At 47.2% G+C, this 25,441-nt stretch overlaps 1 protein-coding gene across 3 annotated transcripts; it reads left to right on the top strand.

Annotated features, from left to right (window-relative positions):
- Positions 1 to 1,722: 1,722 nt before the first annotated feature.
- On the top strand, positions 1,723 to 25,378 carry Usp50 (ubiquitin specific peptidase 50). Of its 3 annotated transcripts, XM_075962066.1 has the most exons (6): positions 1,887 to 1,951; positions 2,074 to 2,269; positions 4,371 to 4,580; positions 7,112 to 7,254; positions 13,707 to 13,839; positions 23,184 to 25,378. In XM_075962066.1, exons 2-6 carry the CDS (start codon positions 2,111 to 2,113, stop codon positions 23,373 to 23,375), a joined length of 837 nt encoding a protein of 278 aa, XP_075818181.1. In that variant the 5' UTR covers positions 1,887 to 1,951; positions 2,074 to 2,110; the 3' UTR covers positions 23,376 to 25,378. The 3 variants fall into 3 exon arrangements, with proteins under 3 accessions (XP_075818179.1, XP_075818181.1, XP_075818180.1); XM_075962064.1 differs by having other exon boundaries at positions 1,723 to 2,269; positions 23,184 to 25,325; XM_075962065.1 differs by lacking the exon at positions 4,371 to 4,580 and having other exon boundaries at positions 1,895 to 2,269; positions 23,184 to 25,325.
- The last annotated feature ends 63 nt before the right edge of the window (positions 25,379 to 25,441 follow it).

Below are 25,441 nucleotides of genomic sequence, written 5' to 3'. Positions count from 1 at the left end.
AGGATCAAATTTAGCTCCTGAGTAGAAGTGAAAATCCAATGTGCTCCCGCTAAAATGACTTCTCACCGGCCATTCCCAGCAGATGACTTCGTTATCTACCATGTCCTGTGAGCCTCTATGTACTGTGCCTTTTTAGATAACCTTCAGAATGGGGGGCAGAGCCTTACCCCCAGGAGTCGGGGCACGCCTTGTATTTGGGAGGGCTCTGCCAGATTTGACTCATGAAGGACCCCCAAAGGTAACATAGATGTCCTTCCTGAGCGGTCAGTCCAGGGCCTCTGTGACCTCAGTGAGCAAAAGTGAAAAGGACCTCCATGTACCAGTGAGCACTTTTCAGACAGGTGTAACTGTGAGCAGAGGTCCTGAGAGAGGCCCCTGTATCATGGGACACCAACTTTAGATTGTTGTAAAGGACAAAGGTGTTGAGTGGCCCTCCTGAGATAGAGCAAATAATAAAAGGGAAAGGAGGTCACGTCTCTTCTGCGTGCCAGGCAGATGCTCCAATCCCACCCCTTACCATTAAGCCATCCTAAGTAAGTCATTGTACTTTTTTTAAAGATTTGTTTTTATTTTATGTGTATGAATGTTCTGCCGGCATGTAAGTGCACCAAAGCAGTGCCCTTGGAGGCCAGAAGAGGGCATTAGATCCCCTGCAACTAGAACTACAGATAGTTGTCAGCTGCCACGCCAGTGGGAAGTGAGCCTGGGTCCTCTGAAAGAACAGCAAGTGCTCTTAACTGCTGAGCATCTCTTCAGCCCACACTGTATTCCTTTCAAAGCTACCATTTACTATGTAATCTAGGCTAAGCACCCAGCACGGCACACACCTGACCCACAATGGAGGTAGAGCATTCCTGGGCTGCTGGGAGAAGAGGAGAACGTACCGAACCCAGAGCCTCACGTTAGGCACACGACCACACTCATCGTTTCTATTTTATAAATGAGCAGGCCCAAAAACCCAGATCACAACTGCAGGGTGGTGGCGCATGCCTTTAATCCCAGCACTCAAGAGGCAGAGGCAGGTGGAGCTCTGTGAGTTCAAAGCCAACCTGGTCTATAGGGCGAGTTCCAGGACAGCCAGAACCAGAGAAACCTTGTCTTGAAAAAACAAACCAAAAAAAAAAAAAACCCAGATGATAAATATATAATAACTAGTCATTAGCATAGTAAGGATGTGAGTCTAGTTTTTTCTCTCTCCTTTCCCCTATGTATGTATATATGCGTGTTTGCATATATACACATTTATGTTCTTAACGTGAATATATATGTTCTTACTATGTGTATGTATCATGTTCTCGATATGGTGACGCACATCTTTAATCCCAGCAGAGGCATTAAACACAGGGATCTCTGTGAGTTCAGGTCAGCCTGGTCTTCAAAGCCGGTACTGGGCCAGCCAGAGCTACATAGGGAGACCCTATCTCATAATAAAACAAGTACCACCACCCCTTGCCAAGCTGGTGGCAGGTTAACCGCAGATTGGGATGTGAAGCAAGAGACTGTCAGTTCAGAGATTGCCTAGGTTACAAGACCTTGCCTGCCAGCCACAAAAGAACCCCTTTATTTCCTAAGTGGTGAGGGCCTTGCTGTCACTTGCGCTTAACTCTCTTCCCTGAAAACACTTTCCTTCCATGTGTGTGGCCCACGCAGTTCAGAGTGTCCAGACCATGCCTGCCTTCCGGAGTCTGAGAGCCAGCCACACTTGCAGGGCGTGACAGGACTGCGGAACCTGGGCAACACCTGCTACATGAACGCCATCTTGCAATGCCTCTGCAGCATATCCCCGCTGGTGGAGTACTTCCTCTCGGGAAAGTACGTCACAGCTCTTCAGAAGTAAGAGGCGCTCTTCATTGAGCTCTGCCCCGCCCCCAGCTTCCCCAGTTCCCCAGGCGGGGTGATGGAAGGGCTGTGTCAGCCCAGGCACTGTAGGTCCCTGGGTAACCCATCAAGGGTGAGCAGAGGGGGCGGGCAGCAGGCAGAACTGTCGGTGGCGTGGTCCCGATCCCCCACGACTGGCTTCGCTCTTCATGAATCAGCGGGGACTAGTTGCCTTTCGCCCTCTCTTCTTCCCAGGGATTGCAGCGAGGTCACCACCGCCTTTGCCTACCTGATGACAGATATGTGGCTTGGGGACTCAGACTGTGTCTCACCAGAGATATTTCTGTCGGCTCTTGGCAGCCTTTACCCAGTTTTTCTGAAAAAGACACAGCAAGATGCACAGGAGTTCCTGATTTACGTCTTCAATGAACTTCATGAAGCTTTGAAAAAGGTAAGAACCAACCAACCGCTTTGAGCTAGGTGTGCTTCTTTATCGGAAACATCTGCTTCGCACGTGCGTGCGTGCGTGCGTGCGTGCGTGCGTGCGTGCGTGCGTGCGTGTGTGTGTGTGTGTGTGTGTGTGTGTGTAGGATAGGGCTCTGGGTGCTGGGGGTTCTTTGGAAAATGTCCAGGTTAGGATATTTGTTGTTTATTGATTAGTTTGCTTTTTTAACTTCAATTTTTTTTTAATTTTTATTTTATGCACATGTATGTCTGTGTGCTACTTGCTTGCCAGGGTCCCATGGAGGCCAGAAAAGGGCAACAGAGGTCCTGGAAGTGGAGTTACAGACAGTTAAGAGCCACCATGTGAGTGCTGGGAATTGAATCCCGGTCCTTTGGGAGAGAACTCAGTGCTCTTAACCACTGAGCCATCTCTCGGCTCCTAAAATAATTTTTCTTTTAATATTTCTTTTTTATTTTTTATTTTTTATTTTTTTTTTGGTTTTTCGAGACAGGGTTTCTCTGTGTTTTTTTTTTATATTTATTTATTTATTATATATACAATGTTCTGTCTGTGTGTATGTCTGCAGGCCAGAAGAGGGCACCAGACCTCATTACAGATGGTTGTGAGCCACCATGTGGTTGCTGGGAATTGAACTCAGGACCTTTGGAAGAGCAGGCAATGCTCTTAACCACTGAGCCATCTCTCCAGCCCTTCTCTGTGGTTTTGGAGCCTATCCTGGAACTAGCTCTTGTAGACCAGGCTGGTCTCGAACTCACAGAGATCCGCCTGCCTCTGCCTCCCGAGTGCTGGGATTAAAGGCGTGCGCCACCACCGCCCGGCAATATTTCTTTTTTTATGATACAGAGTCTTACTGTGTCAGGCAGGTATATGACTCACAGTCTTCCTGCCTCAGCCCCCTTTCCAAATGCAGGTGTTACGGAAGAGATCTGAAATACTCACGTTCCGGCCTTCCTTGGTATATGGCAATGGCCAATGACCCAACAGTACTCCAGATTTGCTCAGACATTCAAGGGATAATAGCCCAAATGAAATCAAGCACTTCAAAAAGCCTCTATGCCAACAAGAAGGCAAAGCCCAGGCAAAGGGTCGAAACACACATTTCTCGTTGCTAAATTCAATTCCAAAGCAGCTCATGCTGGCTGAAACCCAAGATCCAAAGTCCCCTCGGGAAAGGGTTCTAGAGCTGTATGGGCCTGTTGAATCTTGCCTTTCTCTGGGGCCAACTTGCTTGCAAGTGCCCACCTACCTTGCCAAATTGTTACCAATGCTTTTAAAGGGTGAAAACCTTGTGCCGGGCAACAGTGGCGCACGCCTTTAATCCCAGCACTCGGGAGGCAGAGACAGGCAGATTTCTGTCTAGCCTGGTCTACAGAGGTTTAGCCCTCACTTTCTTCATTTTTGTTTTGTTTTTTTTCCAGACAGGGTTTCTCTGTAACCCCCACCTTCTTGTAAAGACAATTAGAGACAGAAACACTGGAAAGACCCAGAGTGGCTAGACTGGGAAGAGAAACAGAGGTTGTGATCCCCAAGTCAACTTTGGGGTACTGACATGAGGTTTAGGTTTAAATAGGTGATTTGAAGTATGCACAACTAATAGGAGACTGGTCAAGGGGAGTCCTGCCCTCACTGAGCCATCACTGTTTCGCAGCCTATCTTTCTTACAAGATAGTATGACAAATTGTTGCAATTGTGTTTAATCTCTTCTCGGGAGCTCAGCTCCTCCCCCACCCACACCAGGCTTCATTCAGCCCTGAGAACAGCAACCCAATATCCCAAGGACCATTGTTTTCAGTATTAGTATTCTGTTAGGCAGAGGAAGGACGCAAAAAAAAAGATACTCTCCTTGGAGTATCTTTTCTCCTGTTGGGACAATGATTGTCACTCTTCAGTTTCATCTGGAGAGGGAAATAGCTGAGTTATCAGTTGTCACAGGTGGCAGATGCTGCCAAGGCCTTAGTGTTCTGGCTGGATCAAAAAGAACTCTTTTCTGGTCAAAATGTATCATTCTAATAGGAAGAACAGCCATTCTGTGTTACCTGGCTTTATAAGCACTAGATGACCAAGAGGAATCTGTCGCTTTACCCAGCACTGCGGCAGAAGGGCATACGAGAAGAGATCTGCTCCCAGATCCTGCAGGAAGGTGGTGGCCAGCGAGACGTCAATCATCACCCGGCTGTTTGAAGGACAACTCAACTACAGAATCACGTGTTTAAAGTGTGAGACCTGCACCAACAAGAATGAAGTTTTCACCGTCCTCTCCCTCCCCATCCCATCTGAATATGAATGCTCCCTTCAGGTCATTTACTTATTTTTTTTTTAAGATTTATTTCTCTATTATGTATACAATATTCTGCCTTCATGTGTGCCCACACGCCAGAGGAGGGTACCAGATCTCGTTACAGATGGTTGTGAGCGACCATGTGGTTGCTAGGAATTGAACTCAGGACCTCTGAGCCATTTCTCCAGCCCCCATTTTCTTATTTTTGAGACAGGGTTTTCTTGCTGTGTCACGCAGGCTAGCCTGGGACACTGGGCTCAAGTAACCCTGCCTGAATCTCTCAGAAACTGCAGTTATAGTCATGGCTGTTATCCCTACAATTTTAGCAGGAGATGGCTGTCATATGCCTTAAAGATATAAATAAAGGGGGCTGGAGAGATGGCTCAGAGGTTAAGAGCACTGGCTGCTCTTCCAGAGGTCCTGAGTTCAATTCCCAGCAACCACATGGTGGCTCACAGCCATCTGTAATGAGATCTGACACTGTATCCTGGAAAGTGTATATATAATAAACAAATTAATTAAAAAAGATATAAATAAAGGAAGTCCATGAATGAACAACAATATTATTAATATTTCGAAAAGCAACCTATAGTTAATAGTTACTGTGAATTTAGTTGTATTTCTAAATGTATTCAAGACAAAGCCTCACTTATACGTATGGGTGAGGTTTATTCTGTCTCTTGAGATGGAGATTGTGATTTCTTATGAAGCTCTTCTGACTTGCCCACACCTCCACATGCCATAGTTCAAGGCTAGGACTAGCTATAATAGACTCTTTTTTAAAAAAGATTTCTTTTTATTATGTAGTGTATGCATGTTTGCCTGCATACATTTATGTGCAACCGTGTGCATGCTTGGTGCTTGAGAAGGCCAGAAGAGGGCTTCAGATTCCCTGCAACTGTAGTTACAAACAGCTGTGAGCCACCACATGGGTGTCGAGCCTGGATCCTCAGTGGATTATTTATTTATTTATTTATTTGTTGTTGAAAAAACGTTCTGCCTCCCATTTCCCTCCCACTCCTTCCATTCCTCCCCCACTCCTCTCCCCCTCCCCCTACTCCATTTCCCCTCCCTCTGGAGTCTGAAGAGCAGTCCGGATTCCCTGCCCTGTGGGAAGTCCAAGGTCCTCCCCACTCCATCCAGGTCAAGGAAGGTGAGCATCCAAACAGGCTAGGCTCCCACAAAGCCAGTTCATGCAGTAGGATTGAAACCTAGTGCCACTGTCCTTGGCTTCTCATCAGCCTTCATTGTCCACCATGTTCAGAGAGTCCGGTTTTATCAAGCTCTCAAGGGCCTCAATGGATCTTAATCATTTAGCCATCTCCCCAGCCCCTCGGACTCTTTTAGACTTTGGATGGAAGCTGTGGGCTGTGGCGGGAGGAGAGAGAGAAGTCGTGGCTTGGTTTGCCGCTCTGATTTTCTTTACCATGGTGCTCAGAATTCATCTGTAAGTGGGGAGGTGGAGTGATGTGGGTACAGAGGAGGAAGAAGTGGCTGTGATGTGGGTACAGAGTAGGAAGAAGTGGCTGTCTAGGAACAATCAGGAATCAGGGAACTCTTTCTTTGCAGGAGTTTACACAAAGTTTTCTTCTGAGATTGTGAAAACATCTGCTGGCGACAGTTTTCCTGTCCACAGCAGGAAAGCAGAACCTGTTACTTTTTATTTTGTTTCCCGTTTGATCAAAAGGCTTCAAGATTACTGGAAAGACTTTCAGATTCTTGGGGGAAGCACTGGCAGTTCTAATGAAAACAGTCTGTGTCCGTGTCTCCCCCCCCCCCCCCCGCCTCCTCCTCTTAAGTCAAGAACTTGCAGAAGCAGGGCCTGGCTAGAGACCTCATCTCCTCGGGTGCGTGCTCTAATTCATCTGCTGTGAATTGTCACCCCAAACCATGAGATACGATTGATTTCAGACCCCCACATTGTGTCAGCAGATTTAGAGTAGAAAACAGCTGTCTGATTTGTTACTAGGCTTTTCAAAGTCTGTATTATTCTGCAATAAACCAGAAAAGTTAAAGTGATAATTCATAGATTATTTATTAGTGGGAAAAGAACCTAACCCATCTCAGCAGCACAGTCAGTGAGAAGCATCACTAGTTGCTAGGCAGATTTTTATTTATTATTATTGAGACAGGGTCTCATTGTGTAGTTCTGGCTGGCCTGGAACTTGGTATGCAGAGCAAGCTAGCCTTGACTTGAAGAGCTCCTCTTGCATCTGGATTAGTGGTGTGAGCCATCAGCCCCAACTCTGAAAACAAAAAAGGTTGCTAGGTAGATTTTAGAGGGCTCTGGTGATGGGCATGACTTCTGGGTCTGTTCATTAGGAAAATTCCCAGAAGCACAGGTACACAGTTCTTTCAACATTTTATGGTTTTGTTTGTGTGTTTGTTTGAGAGATAGAGTCTTCTTGTATTGCAAGGCTGGTCTCAAACTCACGATCCTCCTGCCTCAACCTCCAGTGTGCTGTAAATAATCAGCAACTACAACCCTGCTTTCTTCTAAGGTCAGCGGGGATGGCAGGTCAGCAAATGCTCTCTGTCTCTCCCAACAGGACTGTCTCCAGTGTTTTTTCCAACAAGACACCTTGACCTGGAACAATCAAATCCATTGCTCCTTTTGTGAAAGCAAGCAAGAAACAGCTGTGAGGGCCACAATTTCCAAGGCACCAAAAATAATTGTTTTTCACCTAAAAAGGTATGTGGATTTTGACATCTTGTAGGTGGATGGTGTGTAACAATTTTCCTGAGATGTGATTCACACACTAATAGTTTATCTATTTAATTGTTCTAAAACCAGTGGCAAAGTAGGGGCTTAGTCCTCAGTGTCAGGCAAGTAAGAAATAGAGTCCAGTTCATAGACTGGGTTGGATTCCAATTTAATATGTAATTTCTTTTATTAGAATATATGCAACATAAAATCTATCATTTTGATCAAGTGAATTAATTACCTTGACAATGTTAAATGTCAATTGTCACAATTTCCAGAACTTTTCAAAACCTAAACAGAAGCCCAAACCCATTAAGCAACGTCTTCATGTTCTCCCTCTCCCTTGTTCCTACTTCTGTAATGTATTTCCTGTCTCTGTAGATTTATTCCTATTCTTTTCACTAGAGTAGCTGGGCCAGCTAGTTTTGCTTCACCTTGACTTGAGCTAGAGTCACCTGAGAATAATGAACCTCAATTGAGAAAATGCCTCCAGCCTGTAGGGCATTTTCTTTATCAGTGATTGGCCCAGCCCATTGTGGGTGGTGCTGTTTCTAGGGACGTGGTCTTGGGTTCTGTGAGGAAGCAGGCTGAGCAAGCCATGAAGAGCAAGCTAGTAAGGAGCACTCCTCTGTGGCCTCTGCAACAGCTCCTGCCTCCAGGTTCCTGCCCTGACTTCCTTTGATGATGAACTGAAATACAGAAGGGTGAGCCAAACAAACCCTTTCTTCCCCAGGTTGCTTTGTCTGTGATGTTCATCAGAGCAGTGGTAACTCAAAGATAGAACTTGGAACCAGGACAATGGGGTACTGCTCTGGCAGACTGGATCATGTTGTATTGCGGAGGACTGTGGAAGGACTTTGGAACTTTGGACTAGAAAAGCCAATGAGTGTTGAGGGCCCAGTGGGCTGTTCTGTAGGAGCTTGGAAGATGAGAATGTTGAGAGAGCACAGGAGTCTATGGAGGCCTGGCTTGTGAAGAGGGACGTTTGAGAGCTACTTAAAGACTGTCAGGGCTGTTGCATAGTTGTTGTGTTGAATTAACTCTGGTTATGGCCAGCTGGGACTGAAAACACCAGCTGTGATTAACAAGATCCAGGACCACAGAAGTGAAACCTCTGTGACAAATGATGGCGGTCGGCTGGGAGTGAGACGGTACCAACCATCAGAGACCAGCGTCGCTGGGAGTGAGACGGTACCAACCATCAGAGACCAGCGTCGCTGGGAGTGAGACGGTACCAGCCGTCAGAGACCAGCGTCGCTGGGAGTGAGACGGTACCAGCCGTCAGAGACCAGCGTCGCTGGGAGTGAGACGGTACCAGCCGTCAGAGACCAGCGTCGCTGGGAGTGAGACGGTACCAGCCGTCAGAGACCAGCGTCGCTGGGAGTGAGACGGTACCAGCCCTCAGAGACCAGCGTCGCTGGGAGTGAGACGGTACCAGCCCTCAGAGACCAGCGTCGCTGGGAGTGAGACGGAGAAGGGGTTCCCCAGAGTCAGCATGCAGAGACTGTGTTCCATAGGAGGCCACGGTTGTACCTTGGGCTTACATCTGAACTTGGCCATGTGTAAGAGTCACCCAGGTGGCACTGGGTTTGAAGCCATGAAGGGCTCATGGAGAACAGCTGAGGTTGGGGCTGCAAGAGACCAGGAGAGGCAATTGGTGAAGGCGCAGCCTTAGTAGCAATTGAAACCCAAGGATTGAAGGGGTCAGGGTGGGAAGTCTGTAATGTGTTTTATATTGTAATATTGATTATGAGACATTGGGAACCACAAGGAAGGAAAGGTTATATTTGATAAGTAATGTGTTTGTGTGTCAAGTTGACAAGGGATCGTTTGTGCCTGTTAGTTTTTATATCAACTTGCCACAAGCTAGAGTCATCTGAGAGGAGGGAACCTCAATTGAGAAAATACCTCCAGAAGATCAGGCTGTAGGTGAGCCTATAGGGCATTTTCTTAAGCAGTGGTTGATGGGGAAGGACCCAGCCCATTATGGGTGGTGTCACTTCTTGGTTGGTGGTCCTGGGTTTTGTAAGAAAGCAGGCTGAGCCAGCCATGAGGAGCAAGTCAGTAAGCAGCACCCCTCTATGGTCTCTGTGTCATCAGCTCCTGCCTCCAGGTTCCTGCCCTGCTTGTTTGGGGTCCTGCCCTGATTATCTTCATTGATGAACTGTAATTTGGAAGTATAAGCCAAGTAAACCCTTTCCTCCCCGAGTTTCTTTGATCATAGTGTTTTATCATAGCAATAGTAACTTTAACCAAAACAGTGATGTTGGATAGTGGTGGTGCACGCCTTTGATCCCAGCACTTGGGAAGCAGAGGCAGGCGGATCTCTGCGAGTTCAAGGCCGGCCTGGTCTACAAGAGTGTGTTCCAGGAAAACAAAAGCAAATAAATAATAACAAAAAACAAGACACACTGTTCTTTTTGTCTGGTGGGCTTCACTTAGCATAAATCTTGTTATTTGAAGAAGGAGCTCACGTAGCTGGAACTGGGCTTGGACTATCTTCTTGTCTCCACTTAGCGTTCTAAGACTACTGGCTGTAACCACTATACCTGGTCCAGCTATCAGAACATTTTCTAAGGTTTATTCATGTTGTAGCCGATACTCTTGTGGTTTAATAACAGTCTAGTGTGTGTGCCTTTTCCCTTTGTATTTATTCATCTAATGAGGGATAGTTGGGTTGTTTTTACCTTTAAGTGACTAGGAATAGCTACAGTTAACACTACCTTTCTGTTCCTGAGCATGAGGTCCTCTGAGAACAGCCTGTCTTCTCCATCCTGGCTGCATCCATTTATGTTCTCACAGGATAAACCCTAGGACTCACAGTTCTCTGTCTCACCGATACTTGTAATTTTCCATCTTTTTGTTTTGTTTGTCAAGACAGGGTTTCTCTGTGTAGTCCTGGCACCCTAGAACTCACTCTGTAGACCAGTCTGGCTTCAGATTCAGAGATCCACTTGCCTCCTGAGTGCTGGGATTAAAGGCGTGTGCCACCACCACTGGCTCTTGTTTTTTGATAATGAACTTAAACAGGGCAGGAAGCTGGAGGCAGTGACTGAAGCAGACGCCATGGAGGGGCGCTGCTTACTGGCTTGCTCCTCATGGCTTGCCCAGCCTGCTTTCTTGTAGCGCCCAGGGCCAGCAGTCCAGAAGTGACACCACCCACATGGCGCCTGGGTCCTCCCCCATCAATTACTAATGTTGAGATAGCATGTAACTCCCTCACTCATGCTATGGTCATATGTTAGTAGAATATATGTCTTAGAAATAAAGTTGAGGGGCTGAAGAGATGGCCCAATGGTTAAGAGCACTGGCTGCTCTTCCAGAGGATAGGGGTTCAGTTCCCAGCACCCATGTGGCAGTTCATGAGTGTCTGCTCCAGGGGATTCAGTACCTTCATACATGCATACATGCGGACAAAATACCAATGCACATAAAATAAAAATAAGTAATAAATCATTTTTAAAAGTAAGTAAATAAGTTGAAGGCCAGAGAGATAGCTCAATGGGTATTCACCTGATGACCTAAGTTTGACCTTTAGGACCCATGTGGTGGAAGGAGGTGAGAACCAGTTCCCGTAAGTTGCCTTCTGACCTCCACAGGTGTACTTTGGCACACAGTCCCTTCAAGCCATGTTCTTTTTTTTTTATGTATACAGTATTCTCAGTATTCTGTCTGCATGTGTGCCTGCAGGCTAGAAGAGGGCACCAGACCTCATTACAGATGGTTGTGAGCCACCATGCGGTTGCTGGGAATTGAACTCAGGACCTTTGGAAGAACAGGCAGTGCTCTTAACCACTGAGCCATCTCTCCAGTCCCATAGGTGGTTTTTAAACATAAAGCAAAGAGAGCCAGCCTACAAACCACAATCCCAGAGAACTTAGACAACAATGAGGACACTAAGAAAGACTTACATAGATCTAATCTACATGGGAAGTAGAAAGTAGAAAAAAGGCAAGATCTCCTGAGTAAATTGGGAGCATGGGGACCTTGGGGGAGGATTGAAGAGAAGAGGGGAGAGGCAGGGAGGGGAGCAGAGAAAAATGTAGAGCTCAATAAAGATCAATAAAAAATGTATAAAAAAGATATACTTACATATATAAAATGTATTTTGTCTATGAAATTGTACAAATGCATACAATGATATCTGTTGCAACCAATGTATCAACACCACCTGTCACTCCAGAAAATTCCCTAATAGTTCTTTACCACCGTTCTCTCCCTTTGCCATGAGCCCAGGGAATTAAAGGAAAACGTGTGGATGCCTGTGTGTGGGGTGCTGTGTGTGCAAGGATGTAGGCCAAAGGTGATGTCTTTTGCCTTCTTCAGGCACTGTCAGGTATCAAGGCAGTGGCTCTGGCTCGAACCCAAGCTCACCAATTTGGATAGTCCAGTTAGCCAGCCTGAGCTGGGTTACAGGTGGCCCACATGCTACCTAGCAGTGAAATGGGTGCCGGGCATCTAAACCCAGCTCCCTATGCTTGCATGGCAAGTACCTTTACCCCTGACCCATCCCCACAGCCCTCCCCACGGGTCACTAATCTGTCGTCTGTCCCTACAGATTTGCCTTTCTTAGAATGCCCTGCATCACGCTGCTTTTAGCCTTTTGAGTTTGGCTCCTTTCTCTTGATACGATGCCTCTGAGGTGGCCTGGGTGTAGATGTGGCAGGTCCCTGCCATTGCTGTGTTTTCATCCCTTCTGTAGATAGAGGTACAGTTATTTCTCCATTAGCCAGCTGGTGGCCATTGGCCTTGCTTTCAGTCTGGGCAGACGTGAATAGAGTTGCACCATTGTGTAGCATGAACACCCAGTCTATAAAACTCTTTATATTTCCGGGTGTGATCCCTGCCTAGGAGACCAGGCCATAGGGTATCTTAGGGCTTTATTACTGTGAAGAGACACCATGCCCACAGCAACTCTTGCTGTTGTTTCAAGACAGGGTTTCTCTGTTTAACAGTCCTGGGTATCCTGGAACTCGCTTTGTAGACCAGGCTGGCCTTGAACTCATTGAGATTTGCCTGCCTCTGCCTCTTGAGTGCTGGGATTAAAGGTGTGTGCCACCACTACCGACCAAGAGACACCATGACCACAGCAACTCTTATTAAGGAAAACATTTAATTGGGGCTGGCTTACAGGTCAGAGGTTTAGTCCATGGTCATCATGGCAGGAAGCATGGTGCTGGAGAGGTAGCTGAGGGTTCTACATCCTCAAGCAGCAGACAGACAGAGTGACACTGGGCCTGGCTTCAGCTGCTGAAACCTCAAAGCCCACCCCCAGTGACACACTTCCTCCAACAAGACCACAGCTCCTAACAGTGCCACTCCCTATGGGTCTAAGGGGGTCATTTTCATACAAAACACCACACAGGGCGTTCCCTTAGTTTTCAGGAATAAGCATTCCTGCTTTATGGCCTAAGGATGACCCATCTCATCTAGTAATCCCCCTGCTTCATATCTAAATCAGCACATTTTCTGAGTGAATATTGTTTTTAAAGGTTCTGGATGATTCTGGTACGCCCTTAGATTTGGTGACTTCTACTGTGAAAGAATTGAACAGAATTTCTTTCTAAAACATTACATTTAGCTTTGGATCTCAGCTTGGAAACTGCGCCAGCTAACAGCGCCAACACTAAGATAATGCCGGGTGTGGTGGCCTGCGCCTTTAATCCCAGCGCTCTGGAATTTGAGGCCAGCCTGGACTATACAGTTCCAGGGCAGCCAAGACTACATAGTGAGACTCTGGGGAGAGGAGAGAGAGGGGGAGATAGAGAAGAGGGAGACAGAGAAAGATGGGGGAGGAGAGGAGAGGTGGCTTGACTCATACCTCACCTAGGTGACAGCTTTTGTGCTATCCCCCCCCCAGGCAGACCCTATTCCCCCCCCAGGCAGACCCTATCCCCCCCAGGCAGACCCTATCCCCCCAGGCAGACCCTACCCCCCCAGGCAGACCCTATCCCCCCCAGGCAGACCCTACCCCCCAGGCAGACCCTACCCCCCCCAGGCAGACCCTACCCCCCCAGGCGGACACTATCCCTCCCCCAGGCAGACCCTATCCCCCCCCAGGCAGACCCTATCCCCCCCAGGCAAACCCTATCCCCCCCCAGGCAGACCCTCTCCCCTCAGGCAGACACTATCCCCCCTCTCCCCCACCCTATTCCCCCCCCAGGCATACACTACCCCCCCCCCCAGGAAGGTGCTTGCCTTGCTCTCTCCCCACCAGGCAGGGCTTACTGAGATGTATAGTCTCTCGCTGACTCACTTTGGTGAGGCCGAAGGGTCTGGCATTTCTAAATAAATTTATTTCAAAAAGGAAGCAATTTATATACCAGATAATCATCTCAAAATTACCCTAACTGTATGTGGAATGTGTCGAGGCCTGTGGACCTCGTTCACAAGTGGCTCGCAAACGTATTTTGAATTTCATGCGTTTGTTATTGTTGCAGGTTTGACATCCAGGGTACAGTGAAGAGGAAGCTGAGAACAGAAATCCTTTACCCGCTCACCAACTTGGACCTCACTCCTTATATCTGTCCAATTTTCCGGAAACATCCCAAGTACAACCTCTGCGCAGTGGTGGTGAGTTTAACGGGAACAGAACATCCTATCCTCTGCCTCCTCCCTCCTCCATTTGGCGGCCTCTGCGGCTAGGCGTCTTGGCCACATGCACCCCTAGAGAGGCCAGGCCTGTGTTACTAGCTTGTCTTGTGTAATCGGGAAGCACTTCACAGCCAGCACCCACACACTAGGCACTTAACAGTCCCAGGACTCCATGTCTGGCTGAAGCCCGTCCCAGCGCTCCCTTTGGCTCTAAGTCAGCTGTGATTGGTACAGAGTCCTAGCCACACCACTGTCCAGAATCTTCCTGAGGAACCAACCTGAGCAGAGAATCATTCTCTGGGCTCCTGGGTCACGGTGTAAGCTGTTGTGTCTGAGGGTGGGGGTCTTTCCAGAGCTCAGTCCTGCCACAGGACCCTCTGATGAGCTGAAACTGAACCTGCCAGTTCACCTTATTGCTCAGCAGTGTATTAAAAATGAAGCCGGCTGGTGTCATACGCCACCAGCATTTGGGAGGCAGAGGCAGACGGATGTCTGAGTTCAAGGTTAGCCTGGTCTACATAGTATGTTCCAGGATAGTGAGGGCTACATAGTGAGACCTTGTCTCAAAAATATTAAAAAAATAAAAATAAAAAGAGGGGAGGGCATTATGTCTAGTCTTCTGCGTTCCCTGGTTCAGAACCACCCTCAGACTTGCACAGTGCTCCCTTATTCCCCCGGAGGCCGTCTGTCTCCTTTGTACCATTTACCCTTCTCCACACAACTGCCTCCCTACACTCCGGCATTCACAGTGACTTCTTCCTCTCTCCCATCAGATGGAGATTCTAATTAACATGAGTTTCAAAGGTGCTGTGTCCCAAGATCTTAGTTTTTTAACTTCTCGTGTATCCCTTTCTGATTCAGGACAATCTTTATTTTTTTTTATGTGCATTGGTGTTTTGCCTCCATGTTTGTCTGTGTGAGGGTGTCAGATCCCCTGGAACAGGAGTTACAGACAGTTGTGAGCTGCTATGTGAGTGCGGGGATTGAACCCAGGTCCTTTGGAAGAGCAGCCAGAGTAACCAGTGCTATTAACTGCTAGTCATCTCTCCAACCCTAGGATTCAGGAAAATCTTCACCAAAAAAAAAAAAAAGTGGAGCTTATATTTAAAAAATATGTGCGTTCAGAAAAGATGCACGCTTCTGTGAAAATCACCCCACGTATCTAAAAAGTTCCTATTATTTTCAGACTTATTAGCTGAGGCACTGGAAGTCGGCTCAGGAAGAGATGAGCACATAGAGCTTGTGGCACATTGCTGGTGCAGTAAGAGCTAAGCAAGCATCTCTCAAACTGCAGCACGTGGTGCTAGGAAAGGTGGCTGGAACCTGGCTATGGTAGCCACTGAACACATGAAAGCCAGAGCATCAGGGCCTGTTAGAAACGCGGCTTCCAGGCCTCACCCAGTCTCCTGCCCTGCAGCACACACTCCAGCAGGCTGCTGTGTGGTGTGCACTCCCTGCCTGAGCCATTCATCCAGACTAGAGGGGAAGGTTCTGGGTGAGCCCTGGAAGAGGTGGACTTCATTCTCCTCTCTCTCTGTCTCTCTCTTCTCTCTGTCTCTGTCTCTCTCCATTTACTTATTTTTTTTAAGAACTGGTACATCCAAGGTATTGATCATTTTAATAATTGTATTTATAGTGTCATTTCTGGAAACCCTGTTTATTTTTCAGACAAGGTCCCATAAAACCCAGGCTGGTCTTGAATTCCCTCCTGGGGACTTGCCTTCACTTCCTCAAATGCTGAGGTAGCAGGTGTGTGCCACCGCGCCTGGCTGAATGTGGGAATTTACAAGGCTGTTTTGTTTTTAAAGATTTATATTTATTATTTTTGTTTTGTGTGTGTGTGTGTGTGTACACCCTATGTGTACAGTGACCACAGAGGCAAGAAGGGGGCAATGTATCTCCTGGAGATAGGGGTAAAGGTGACTGTGAGCTTGGTCTCTCTGGGAGAGCACTGGGTCTTACCCGCTGAGCCTCTCTCCAGCCCCTCACCTAGGTTCTACTCCAGGTTGCTCATTTGTCTTTACTGTTATCTGTCACTCCTCCGTGGACCAGGCACTGTGTGAGTCTCTGTGGAAGCCCTGCATCCTTGCTGTTTCTTGCGCGAGTTTTCTTACATATTTTGGATACTAATCCTTATCAGATAAACGGATTGCAAATATTTTCTCGCACGCTATGGGTCTTCCCTCCACTCTCTAGTTGTCTTTACTGCACAACTCCATCATCTAGTAAGTTTGCTGCCCGTGTTTTTGGGATCACATTTTAAAAAGTTATTGCCTAGAACAATGGTGTGACACTTTGAGGTGTGTCCGTGGAGGGAGGTATAGGTCACATGTGCACATGTGTGCATTTGTGTGTGGAGGTCAGAGGTGGATGTCAGTTATTTCTTTGACAGTTTTAAAATTTCCATTGTGTGTGGGTTTGCACGCACAAGCACACACACAATTGCAGATGTCTCTGGAGGCCAGAAGAGGGTGTTGGAATTGGAGTTATAGGCAGATGTGAGCTGCCCAGTGATGGTGCGGGGAATTGATTTTGGTTAAGGTGCTCTTAACCACTGAACCATCTTCCTAGCCCCTCTACCTTGCTTCTGAAACAAGGTCTCTCACTGGTCAGCCAGATTAGCTGACCAACATGACTCAGGGATCTGCTGTCTCCTCCTCCTGACGTGGGTGCCCAGCCCACTGTGGGCAGTGTCACCTCTGGGAAGGTGGTCTTGGGTGTCATGAAAAAAGCAAACTGAGCAGGTCATGGAGGAGCAAGGCAGTAAGCAGCGCTTCTCCATGGCCTCTGCTTCAGTTCCTGCTCCAGGTTCCTGCTCCGGCTTCCCTCGGTGTTGGGCTGAGGTTAGAACCTACGAGCCAGACTCACTTCTCCCCTTCTGGTTTGTGTTTCACCGCTGCAACAGGGGAGCCCACTAGAACGGACAACACAGACATCTGAAAATTGAACTGAGGATCTGCATATGCAGTATTTGTCTTTCTGGGCCTGGCTTAGCTCACTTGACTTAGTATTTTCCAGTTCCATCAACTTCCTTGCAGGATTCCTAATTTCATTTTACTGAATAGAATTTCATCATATGGGGCTGGAGAGATGGCTCAGCGGTTAAGAGCACTGCCTGCTCTTCCAGAGGTCCTGAGTTCAATTCCCAGTAACCACATGGTGTCTCACAACCATTTGTAATGAGATCTGGCGCCCTCTTCTGGCCTTCAGGCATACACACAGACAAAATATTGTATAAATAAATATTAAAAAAAAAGAATTTCATCATGTATATGGTTTTTTGTTTGTTTGTTTTTTGAGACAGGGTTTCTCTGTAGCTTTGGAGTCTGTCCTGGAACTAGCTCTTGTAGACCAGGCTGGTCTTGAACTCACAGAGATCTGCCTGCCTCTGCCTCCTCCCGAGTGCTGGGATCAAAGGCGTGCGCCACCACCGCCTGGCTCACCGTGTATAAGGACCTTTTCATTATCTGTCATCAGTTGACGAGCACCTCGGGTAAAGCCACGTCTGCGCTATATTTAGTTTCATGAGGTCCCACTTGCCTTATTTCCTAATTGCTAAGCCCTGTTAGGAGGGCCTTGCCCATACTCATGTCTTGCTCATACGCTCACCTTTGTCAACAGGAGTTTTAATTTTCGGGTTTTATGTTAATGGGTTTAATCTGTCTGGGGTTAATTTTTGTATGTGGGGAACGGATCTACTTTCATTCTCCATGTAGCTGCCTGTTTCCCCGAGGCATCTGTTGAAGATACTGTCTTTTCTGCAGGAGTTTTTGGCATCTTTGTCAAAAAGTAGGTGGCTCAGTGGTTAGTGCTTGCTGCTCTTCTAGAGGGACCCACATGGCAGCTCACAACCATGGGTAACTAACTCCAGTTCCAGAGGGCTCCAGCTCCCTCTTCTGGCTCCCATGGGCACCAGGAATGCACACAGTGCAGACATGCATGTAGGTAATATATTAATCTTAAACACAGATTAGGTGGCTGTGGTAGCATGGACTCACTCTTGGCTCTTCGGTTCTGTTCTATTGACCTGTGTGTCTGTTTCTGTTACTGTGGCTCTGTGGTTATATAATTTTCACATACATTCATACATACCTTCCCATTCACCTTTCATTTGGCGCTGACTGATAAACAGGGCCATGCAGCTCTATCCTGCTGATTCTGCAGACCGTTCACAGACACAGACTATTCTGAAATCGCCACCACTATCCGTCTCACTGCTAACAGAAGCATATCCTAATTCCAGTCTGTTGGAATTGGCCAGATGTTGAGGTAGGCTCATTCCCAGGCTCGTTGCTATGCCTAAGTGCTGTCTGGAGAAGTGTCCCTTGGTTCTGGAGCCTTCTATTATCAGCATTCATTCCTCTCTGTCTTCTCTGCCTGGATTTGAAGATGTGCAGTTCTCAGGTCTACTGGTTGAATTTCGGGTCATTAAGTCACAACTGGTTTTTGCATCTGGTGTCGGTATGTGGCATCTGGTGAGTCTACTGCTCAGAAACCTTGACAATATGACTTGCTATCTCTAGATAAGACTCAAAGGCACCTTCGGGTCCTAAACTTGGTGCTGCTTCTGCTGGAAGGTAATCCCGCCTCTCTGCTCCTGTGTGGCGTGGCAGATACTCATATGCAGCACTGCGGGAGAGGCGTGGCCAGAGGGATGCAGTACTGTGAGAATCATCCAGTTCCCATGCGCCTGGCCTCTGTGGGAAGGCTCCTCTGGTTCTCCAATGCTTGAGAGGGTTCTCTACTCCCTACCATGGCATACCACCTGGGTTGGCCACTCAATGAGGCTGAGCTGGGGTCGGACAGCTGGGCTGTTTGGTTTGTGATGCAGCTATCTACTGAGCCATGCAGGGGAGTGGGATGTCTATGGGGCCCTGGAGATGGACAATGCAGAGGTTTCTATAGTATACTGCACTGAGTCAGCAGGTCCCTTATCCAGATGGCTCCTGGCCACGCCATCCTGACAAATGGTCAAGAGGATGGGAACTGGTTTCCAAAGTCAGACTTATGAAGACACCCATCAGATCAGTTACCTAGTTAGCTGCAAGCCTGTGTGTGGGCTACCAGACTTTCCACTAGCTGGGTTCACCATAATACATATGGGTGCATAGCCCAACACCGTGGAGGCAAGGGTGACAGCCATTTTGCCACACTGCCGAGAGTGGGCAGTCTCTGTCATCCCCACCCTGCTATAGAGCTGGGGTAGCCAGAGTAGATAGAGTTTATGCCGCTGTGCTGTTTGCTCTCCTGCTCATGGCCAGCGCTCTTAGTACCTCACTTCACAATGCAGTTCTTTTTCTGCTGTTTGGCTCTTTGTGGCAGTATAAGGGAGTGTTGGCATTTCTTAAACCTCCTTGTAGAAAATCCTGTTTTTCTGGGGGTGGAGGGGGGTGCTGCTGGGAAATGTGGCTATTGATAGAGCGCCTGCCAGGATCCACAAAGCCTTGGTTTCAATCTACAGCACCAAACCATAAACGGCCACTGGGGGTGCACACCTATAATCTAAGCACTCAGGAGGTAGAGGCAGGACAAAGAAGGTCAAGGTTACTTTCACCTATTTAAGCTTGAGGCTAGGGTGGGCCTGTCTCCAAAATACTGTTTTTAAAGGACATTTGGGCGAGCTGTCCAGTGAGCACATCCGTGCACTAAGAACAGGGTCCATTCTGGGCAGTAATGGCACAGGTGGGAACAGGGTCCATTCTGGGCAGTAATGGCGCATGCCTTTAATCCCAGCAGGGGCAGGTGGATCTCTGGGTCTACAGACTGCGTTCCAGGACAGTCAGGGCTACACACACAGAGAAACCCTGTTTTGAAAAAGCAGAAACAGGAAACAGGGCTCAGACATTACCATTTGTGTGTAATTGTCCTTCTCCCTCCTCGGGTGCAGAAACAAGACTGCTTTTGTGCTTTATGCAAATGCATTCTGCAGTATGTCCTCACTAGGATCTGGTCCTTCTGCTCACAGTTCTGAAAGGCATCCACACTGCTACGCACAGTTCATTGTGCCCACTGGATAGGGTCCACTGTGTGAAGTCACCATAGCCTCTTCTGCTGTCTGCAGTGCTCTAGCCCATGAGTATTGCTGTGGTACAGATGTACTCGGGCCTTCGGGGGCTATTTCTGGGAGTGGGGCACTGGTGGCTGGGTATGCATAAGCCAGCATTAGGAACTCAGACGGTGGCATTCCAAAATTGCTCCAGTTCACAGCTCAGCAGCAGCAGCGGGAAGTATGGCCGCCTTAAGCCTCTGTTGTGCTTGGAAGCTTTCTGTTGGGCTGTTCTAGCTGTTGTATGGTGGGACAGCACTTGAACTTGAGTTGGTCCTTGCGCTTTCACAATGGATAGCCTTGAACTTGCTTCCTGGGTGCTGGGACTTCGGGTGTCTACTAATCGTGCCCTAGTGAGGTTTTGTGTGTGTGAAAACAGGTCTTCCGTCTGTGTGTTCTTACTGTCACAGGTCTGAGGCTCTAGTGGCAGACTGCTTGCCTGGCATGTGTGCATCTCTGGGTTTAAATCTGGGAGAAACCTATCCTTAGCGCGTTGTGACTACTCACTGTTTGCCTAGCGTGTCTCAGCAGAGGCACGTCAGGACAGTGACTCACATCTGGAGATGAGACACACGCTCACTGACCTAAGCCCTCTCAGAAGTTCCCATCTCTAAAGGTTCTACCACCTTACACTTTGGAGACAAAGTCTGCATCTGTGATCTATGGGTAGCACTGCTCCAAACCATAGTGTGTGTGTGTGTGTGTGTGTGTGTGTGTGTGTGTGTATTGTGTGGTGTGTCTGTATTCAACAAATTCATTCAGTTTTTGGCTGGCTGTAAATAACTTTTTTTTGTCTTTCCGACTTAAAAATACTTCCGTGGATAACTGGAAACTCCACGTAGGTGTGCAGAGCTCAGCGGTTCTGGTGTATACTTACATAGCTGCCCGTTAGCACCACAATCACATTCTACAACAGTTTAGTATGTCTAAACGGATCCCCACCAGCCTGGCACCCACCCAAGGACTTCTTGTTTCTATTGCTGTGCCATCTTAGGCACAGCACACGGACGGAACCATAAACTGCCTTATGTTGAGTTTTGTTTCTGAGACAGAATTCTGATATGTAGCTCTGTCAGTCTGGAACTCACTCTGTAGACCTGCTCAACAGTGGATTAAAGACATGAGTGTTGTTTCTCAGCATGTTTTTAAGGGTTTCCGTGTGTTGTAGCATGTACTCGTTTCTTTTCTGTTGCCAAATATCACTGTACTATGTAAACAACCACAGTCCATTCTTTCATTGAGAGGTCCTTGGTAGGCTCTACTTTATGGCCGTCACCATTAATGTCCCACAGAGGGTTTTGTGTGGACAGTTTGATTTCTCTTGGGGCTATACCTAGGAGGGAATTGCTGAACATATGGAACTGTCTACTTAACCCTTGACGAGGCTTCCTGATTTCCAGTGACAGTGTCATTTGTTCTATTAATCAATACGCCATGTTCCAGGGCACACATTCTCTTTGCTTGATATTACCCAGCTCTTAAAATATTTAACCAAAACCAAAGTGTGTGTTTGTTTGTTTATTTATTTATATATAAACAGAGGCTCTTGTAGCCCAGGCAAGTCTTGAACCACACCCAAGTACTGAGATTACAAGATGTCCCCCGCACCTGGTAGCCTGAGGTTTTAAGTAGCATTTCTGTAATGACCTATGACGTTGAGCATCCATCATATGCTTTGTGTCGGTGTTTTTAGTTTTCTTTTTCAGGCAGTTTTCCCCCTTAGCTCAGTCTGGCTTCCAACTCAAGATCTCCTGCTTCAGCCTCCTGTGCTGGTATTTCTGCCACCATGCCTAGTGTTAATGGTTTATGTTTGAAAGATTACATGGCATGTGTGGAGGTCAGAGGTCAGCCTGCAGGATCAGTCCTCCTCCCACCACACGGGTTCCAGAAACTCAGCTCAGGTCATCAGGCTCGATGGCAAGAGCCTCAGTCTGTCCTTGTCCAGCTTCTGTGCTCCCCAGGGCTCCTATGTGGCTTCACAGTTCAAGTGCTCAGGTTACCACACCCACCTCACTCTGCTCTTCAATCTGCTTCCTCCATTTTATGACATGAAGAGACAAGATGGGGATTAAGGAGACATAAATGGGTATCTACCTCCTAAAGGCTGAAAGGGGCTGGAGAGATGGCTCAGTGGTTAAGAGCACTGGTTGCTCTTGCAGAGAACCTCGGTCTATTTCCCAGCACCCACACGATGGCTCACAACTATCTGTGACTCCAGTTCCAAGGGACCCAAACCCTCCTCTGACCTCTGCATGCACCAGCATACGTGGTGCTCAGGGAAACACACAAATTAAAATAAAAAAGCTAGACGGTTTCTTTTTGAGGCAGGATCTCACTCCAGGCTCCAAGCTTTGAACTTGTGGCAGTCCTGCCTCAATCCTCCAAGGGCCTCGGCCTCCTGCGCTGATAATTCAGTCAGCATGCCTCGTGCTATCGAATGAATGGTTTTACAGGATTTGAGGATTACAGGTATGAGCCTTAGGACTCCCTAAGTCTTCCTCCCTGCTGTTCACAGATGCAGGGTTAGGGCTCGCAAGGTGGAAGCATTTCTAAAGTTATCACGATGTTATTTTCTTTCCTTTATATGAGGGGTCAGTAAACTTTGTAAAAAAGCCAGCTAAGATATATTTTAGGCCTTGATAGTCATAGTTTCTTTTTTTCTTGCCAGCTACTCAGTTTTACTGTTGCAGCATTGAGACCCTGAAGCCAGGGTTCAGTTCCCAGCATACACATGGAGGCTCACAAGCATCTGTGCCTCCAGTTCCAGGGATCCAATGCTCTCTTCAGGTCCCCATGAACATGGGCATTATGTGGTGCACATGCAGATATGCAGGCTAACCACACACAGAAATTACCGTTGTTTTTTTGAGATAGGGTTTCCTCTGTGTAGCTTTGGAGCCTGTCCTGGAACTCACTCTGTAGACCGAGCTGACCTTGAGCTCAGAGATCCTCGTGCCTCTGTCTCCTGAGTGCTGGGATTAAAGCTATGCACCATCATTGCCTGGTCACATAAATTATTTTAAAATAATTTAAAATTTTATATATAAATTAAAAATTTATAAATCTTATATATACTGTCCAACTTCCTTTATGATTCTATTAAGGAGTCAATGAGTACAATATATAAGCATTTCAAAGTCAGACATTAGGTAAGACTTGACAAAACTATTTCCTCAGTTCAAGAGACAATTTAAAGTTTTTTGACCTTGTGATTTTATTACAATACTGTCAGAGTATTTGCATGTAGAAACCATGTCTTACACCCTTTCTTTCCTAGAACCACTTTGGCGATCTGGATGGTGGACACTACACTGCCTTCTGCAAGAACTCAGTAACTCAGGCCTGGTATAGCTTTGATGACACCCGAGTCAGTGAGATCCCAGACACTTCAGTTCAAACAGCTACAGCCTATCTTCTGTTCTATAGCTGCCAGCCCTTTTCTATGCCAATACAGAAGCGCAGGAGCTAGGACAGCGCCCTGATCACTGCAAACCAGCCACCAGGAACTGCAGTGCAATGTGTTTTGTCATTAAATCCTTACAACCTGCTTACATCGCTGAGGTCTGTAAGTCTCACAGATGGCCTCTATAAGCCAAGTGAGCCTAAGAAGACACAGTCCTTGCTCACTAAGGGTGGCATGGAAGCCATGCACAGCCATCACGGGAGCCTAAGAACTGTAGGTTCCAAAGGTCAATGTCTCATGCGGCGGGTTCCTATCACAATATATTTCATAAGTACCAAATTATTTTCCAAAAACTCTTATACTTATTTTGTATCTGTGTGCACGTGGAAGTCAGAGCCTAACTTGTGGAGTTCACTTTCTTTTCCACCATACGGGTCCTGGGGATTGAACTGGGGTCTGCACCGAGCCATCTATCCAGCCTAACACACATATTCGCACATGTGAGTGTACAGTTCAGTGGTAGGCTGTTTCCTCAGCATGTATGAGGTCCCAAGATTGATTTTTAACACATGGGAAAAGTTAGGTGCAAATATGACCTACAGGGCTGGAGATGGCCCAGATGTTATGACCTGCAGGGCTGGAGATGGCCCAGTTGTTATGAGTCCTCCCTGCTAGCAGAGGAGCTGGGTTTAGTTCTTACGCCCATAAGATACACATCTACATACACACAGGCAAAACACCAATACACAGAAAATAAAAATAAATCTTACAACTTGAAACCCATGCTCTAACCTAAGCTAAATAATCACTTCCCAAAACACTTTTAGAATCTTTGTTTAAAAGAATTCCCAAAACAGCCAGCCTGGTCTACAAGAACTAGTTCCAGGATAGGCACCAAAAGCTAGAGAAACCCTGTCTCGAAAATCCAAATAAACAAATAAATATAAAAAAGAAGAAGAATTCCCAAACCAATATGGACTATTGTACTGCCCTTGGTTGCCTTCTAGATCTTGAAGGTTAAGACCCTGTTGCTGAGGACAGCACATACTTTACACACAGGACTTGAAGGAACCGAGCTGGAACTGACCTGGAAGCCTGTACTTGAGGACTAGCTCCCACAGTATCCCAACATGCTATGTGCGCTGCCAAGGGAGGAAAGCAACCAATAGTCAGAGTCAGCTATGACACCTATAAAGCACATGGCCAGCGAGGCAAGCATCCCAGTAGGTGCAATAGTGGCGCCGATATCTTGGGGATAACCAGCAGCTGTCATGTAATTGGTCTGAGTGGTCTAAAGGGAAGGATCCATGCCTGATAAACTGAGTCAGCTACCCATGACTGGTGAGGTGATGGGCCCTGGAGGAGAGTCTCCTACTGCCAGTGTAACTCTCAACTTCATTCTAAGTATCGATCCACAGGTAGTGTAGCTCGCAACCCCTCATCAAAGAAGCTTTTACAGCAGATGGAGACTATCACAGAGGGTCATTACTAATCAAAATTCAAAATGCAGACAACAACTGACCAAGTGGCACTCGCCCCAAAAGGTTATCTACAGCACGGCCACTACATCTCAGCTCAGGGGCAACTGCTCTGAGATAGCGTCTGCTGCATACGGCAAAGAAGCGGCACCCACAAAATCTCAACAATGAGACTTGCACAGTGACATGGCAGCACAGATGGGGATAATCTCACAAGGGCCTATCCCTAGATGAAGAGCTATAGGCAACTGAGAGCTAAGAATGGATGAGAACCCTGGCACTCAACCCAATCTCAAGTGGTGAGCTCTAAACATGTGAGCAACACTAAATGGCCTCAGCAAGGTGTGTGTGAGTGAGTGAGTGAGACATAAGAGATAATGAGTTTGCTTCTTACTACAGCAGCTCACTCATAACTCTTCAGAAAAGACAGAAGTCTGGGGATTATTTTACATGTGGCTAGCGTGGAATTAGTCCTAACTCTATATAATAACTAAGGTAATAAGGTCTGTGTAAAAACACGTAAGAGGTAGGTGGACCTCTGAGTTTGAGGCCAGCTGGTGAGTTCCTGACAGCCAGAGCTACATAGTGAGATTCTGCCTCAAAAAAAAAACAAAACAAAAAAAAAAAAAAAAAAAACCAACCTGGATGTGGGGG

The sequence above is a fragment of the Microtus pennsylvanicus genome, chromosome 2, assembly GCF_037038515.1.
Source record: "Microtus pennsylvanicus isolate mMicPen1 chromosome 2, mMicPen1.hap1, whole genome shotgun sequence".
Lineage (NCBI taxonomy): Eukaryota > Metazoa > Chordata > Mammalia > Rodentia > Cricetidae > Microtus > Microtus pennsylvanicus.
The sequence above is the reverse complement of the archived record's forward strand: the minus strand, read 5'-3'. Positions and strand labels throughout refer to the sequence as shown.